Source organism: Acomys russatus, chromosome 4, assembly GCF_903995435.1.
Source record: "Acomys russatus chromosome 4, mAcoRus1.1, whole genome shotgun sequence".
Taxonomy (NCBI): domain Eukaryota; kingdom Metazoa; phylum Chordata; class Mammalia; order Rodentia; family Muridae; genus Acomys; species Acomys russatus.
The window spans coordinates 44,258,116-44,261,340 of record NC_067140.1 but is presented as its reverse complement, the minus strand read 5'-3'; the positions used below and the strand labels follow the sequence as shown (position 1 = coordinate 44,261,340).

The following is a 3,225-nucleotide window of genomic DNA, read 5'->3' as shown; positions in this document are numbered from 1 at the left end:
TAATTTTATCTGGAAATACTACTTTTGTTAAATCATCATATTGGAGTGTTTATCTATATGTTTCTACTTTTATTCTACCACAAGCCCTATCCCACCCGACCTCACCCCAAAAAAGAATAAGAAATAGTGGTCAATGAAGCAAAAAGCATAAATGCTTGCTCAAGCGGAATGCTTGAGAAGAACAAGTAGGCTAACTGCTTCTCAGCTGGTCAGTTTTCACAGTGATTTTAATTATGTGATTTCTCTATTGCTAACAGGACATAGCTGTTTGCTTCCCAGCCCAAGATGAAGACAGTCCAGCTTTGCCTCTTACTGTGGTTCTGGAGAGTAATCTGCTGCCATAGCTGCGGGCTGACCAACATCACCATCTCAGTCGAGAAGGAAGAGTGCCGTTTCTGCATTAGCATCAACACCACTTGGTGTGCTGGCTACTGCTATACCAGGGTAGGTCCTGTGCGCTGCTGGAGACAGGGTGCTGGGGAGCTGTAGGAAGCAAGCTTGACGAATTCCCACTTTATTCATATCTTAATTTCCTAAGCAATAGCCACAGGTTCTCTAATTAATACTGTGTTGTCAATGGGGGTTAATAATTACGATGTCAGTCTGGGGCTGGAATTTAATTTAGGTGAATTTAGGAAACCTTAGGATTAGATTCATTTGATAACATACTGGCTCTTTATATGCTTAAGGTATTTCTATGGCATGTTTCTTTTTTAATGTAGAGAGTTAAATAGGGAATATATATTTAATCACAAAACAACTATAATATTTCCTAAAAGGCAATTTTTATAATTAATGTCTTGACTTTGACATAGAGATAATAGCAAATATCTATCCATGACACAAATAGCACCTTATAAAAACTGTCTTTAGATTTGCTTGTGTATAACTACCTACAAGTAGCCTGAGAACACAGTCAATCCTGGCAGACTTTTTTAATTCACAGGTCCACGCTCCCCTCTTATATTTTTTAAGCCCTTGAGAGAACAGACATGGAGACATTCAGTCCCTAGCCTGAATTCACATCACTTCTTTGCGTTAATACCTGTAAAGTGCCAGTTCTCACTAGTCTCCATTTTGTCCATGTACCTTGTAACTCTACTTTGTTATTCATGTAGAATTTCATATCACAAACATAAAAATAGGAATTTCTGATGAGATACGCTTTATTTAATGTTAAAAGAGTTTAATCAAACTCTACTTCTATACAGTTTATTGCCCCTTTGTGGGCCTCACAATTGGGTAGCATGGCCCTGAAATCAAATGAGCAGCAGCCTTATTCTCGTCCCTTAGCAAAAGTAAATTTTCCACTGGAAAGTGCTACAATGAACAATTTCTATTTTTAAAAAATTCTTATATACAAAGTATATGTCTTTTGATGCTAATAGAGTATAAAGTAAATATCATTTAAAAGGAAAACCTTGTCTGCCAAGCAATGGAATGATCAGCATTCTTACAAGGGTTCAGAAGCATTAAAAATTCATATCATATTATTTTTACTTTTTTATAAATGCAAGACAATATATACCTTCACTGAACGTTAAGCTGTAAAATTTGTAGTTTAGGTTCTCATTAATCTATCTTTCAATTAAGTATAAAAGGACAACTAAAATTCTAAGTCATTTATGTCTCTTTTTATCAGTCTTCTATACTGAAATTCAAAGTTTCTTTGCATCTTGACAAATAACTAACATTTTGATATGGACTCTGCAATTAGGAAGAATGACTTATATTTTCTGTAAGACCTCCAGAACAACCAGGAAATGTTCCAGAAGAGTTGGGAAATGAAGTACACTACAAAGTGTAGTCCATGAGATTATGTGGGGTTTGATGGGTAAATGTGAAAGCATGCAGTGTTAAATTACTGTCTCATTTTGATTAAACTGAACAGAAACCTCAAAACAGTATATCTTAATCATCCCTTTCCTGAACCCCTCAGGATCTGGTCTATAAGGACCCAGCCAGACCCAACACTCAGAAAGTATGCACCTTCAAGGAGCTGGTGTATGAGACCGTGAGACTACCCGGCTGTGCCCATCACTCAGACTCACTCTACACATACCCAGTAGCCACTGAATGCCACTGTAGTAGGTGTGACAGTGACAGTACTGACTGCACTGTGAGAGGCCTGGGGCCCAGCTACTGCACCTTCAGTGACATGAAGGACTAAAAAGCAATGGACATTTCAGTTCGCCCACACTTGTCCTGAAGGACCACAATTTCCAAAATGGCTGTGTCTTCTCTGAGCTGGCGCTGCAAACCACTGCCTTGGAGAACGTCAGACCCGCTGTCATCTGCTGTCCTGACAGATAGAGAGGAGAAGCTCAAGAAGGGGTGTCCTGGGACCAGGACACCACCACTACTCATCCCTCTATCCATTCTACTGGTTACCTAAGCTTTATTCACTCCCACTTTATGGCTTTGTGGGGTCTTTCCTCTTCAACAATCTTAGGAACCTTCAAAAGTAATCCTTTCCTTTTAGACAGAGAGATGTATGAATCCAGAAAGGAAGACGGAAGTCGGTAAAAAAAGCTAAATCTAGCACAGTCTTCTGCTAGACTTGTAGAGACTCCAAAAGGATTGCAAACTTAAGGATCAAACTGTGCATGGAGTTGAATGAGAAACTCAATGGCTTCCTTAAGGAAAAGAAATCGAGTCATGCCCACGTGCAGGGGAAATGGCTCTAGCTGTCCCACACAAGATCAGGCTACTCAATGTTTCCAAAGTGTGTAGGAGATTGTTTTGTGCAGATGAGGACAGGAGGAAGTGGCCAAGCTCAGTATTTCCAAGGTATTTCCCCCAAGTTCTTTCATTAAAGGGAAAGGAAAAAAATTAGTTTGGCCTGTGGCTATTAGTCCATGCTTATACATTACTTTTAAAATGATCCAATGCTGCTAGAGTCTTGCGAAACTCTCTTTTGGAATAAAGGAAGCTAAGAGTGAAAGCGTTTGATAGACAATCTTACTAACTTTCCCTCACATGCAGCAAGGGGAGATTTTGAAGTAGGTTTCAAAGCAATTCCAGCAATTGATTAAGTGCACTTAGACTGCTTACAAATGCACCTTTATAAATTAGTGGCTAGAAAAAATTAACTGTGAAGAAAAAACTGATGTTTTCTAAGAACCCCGACTTCTCTTCTATCCATGATCTCCCAAATCTTTTCTTCCTGTCACTGAAAATACATCATGGGTTGGATTCTTTTCAAGATGTTCAGTCTTTTAGTCA

At 38.9% G+C, this 3,225-nt stretch overlaps 1 protein-coding gene across 1 annotated transcript; it reads left to right on the top strand.

The window, feature by feature from the left end:
- The first annotated feature begins 285 nt into the window (after positions 1-285).
- Positions 286-2,170, top strand: Fshb (follicle stimulating hormone subunit beta). Its single transcript, XM_051145004.1, has 2 exons — positions 286-444; positions 1,940-2,170. The coding sequence occupies exons 1-2, from the start codon at positions 286-288 to the stop codon at positions 2,168-2,170; spliced, it is 390 nt and encodes a 129-aa protein (XP_051000961.1).
- The last annotated feature ends 1,055 nt before the right edge of the window (positions 2,171-3,225 follow it).

Bases quoted from the DNA above. Each gene is read 5' to 3' on its own strand.
- Fshb (XM_051145004.1), top strand. From the start codon at position 286: ATGAAGACAGTCCAGCTTTGCCTCTTACTGTGGTTCTGGAGAGTAATC. The intron at 445-1,939 runs GTAGGTCCTGTG...TGAACCCCTCAG, and splicing joins CTGGCTACTGCTATACCAGG to GATCTGGTCTATAAGGACCC.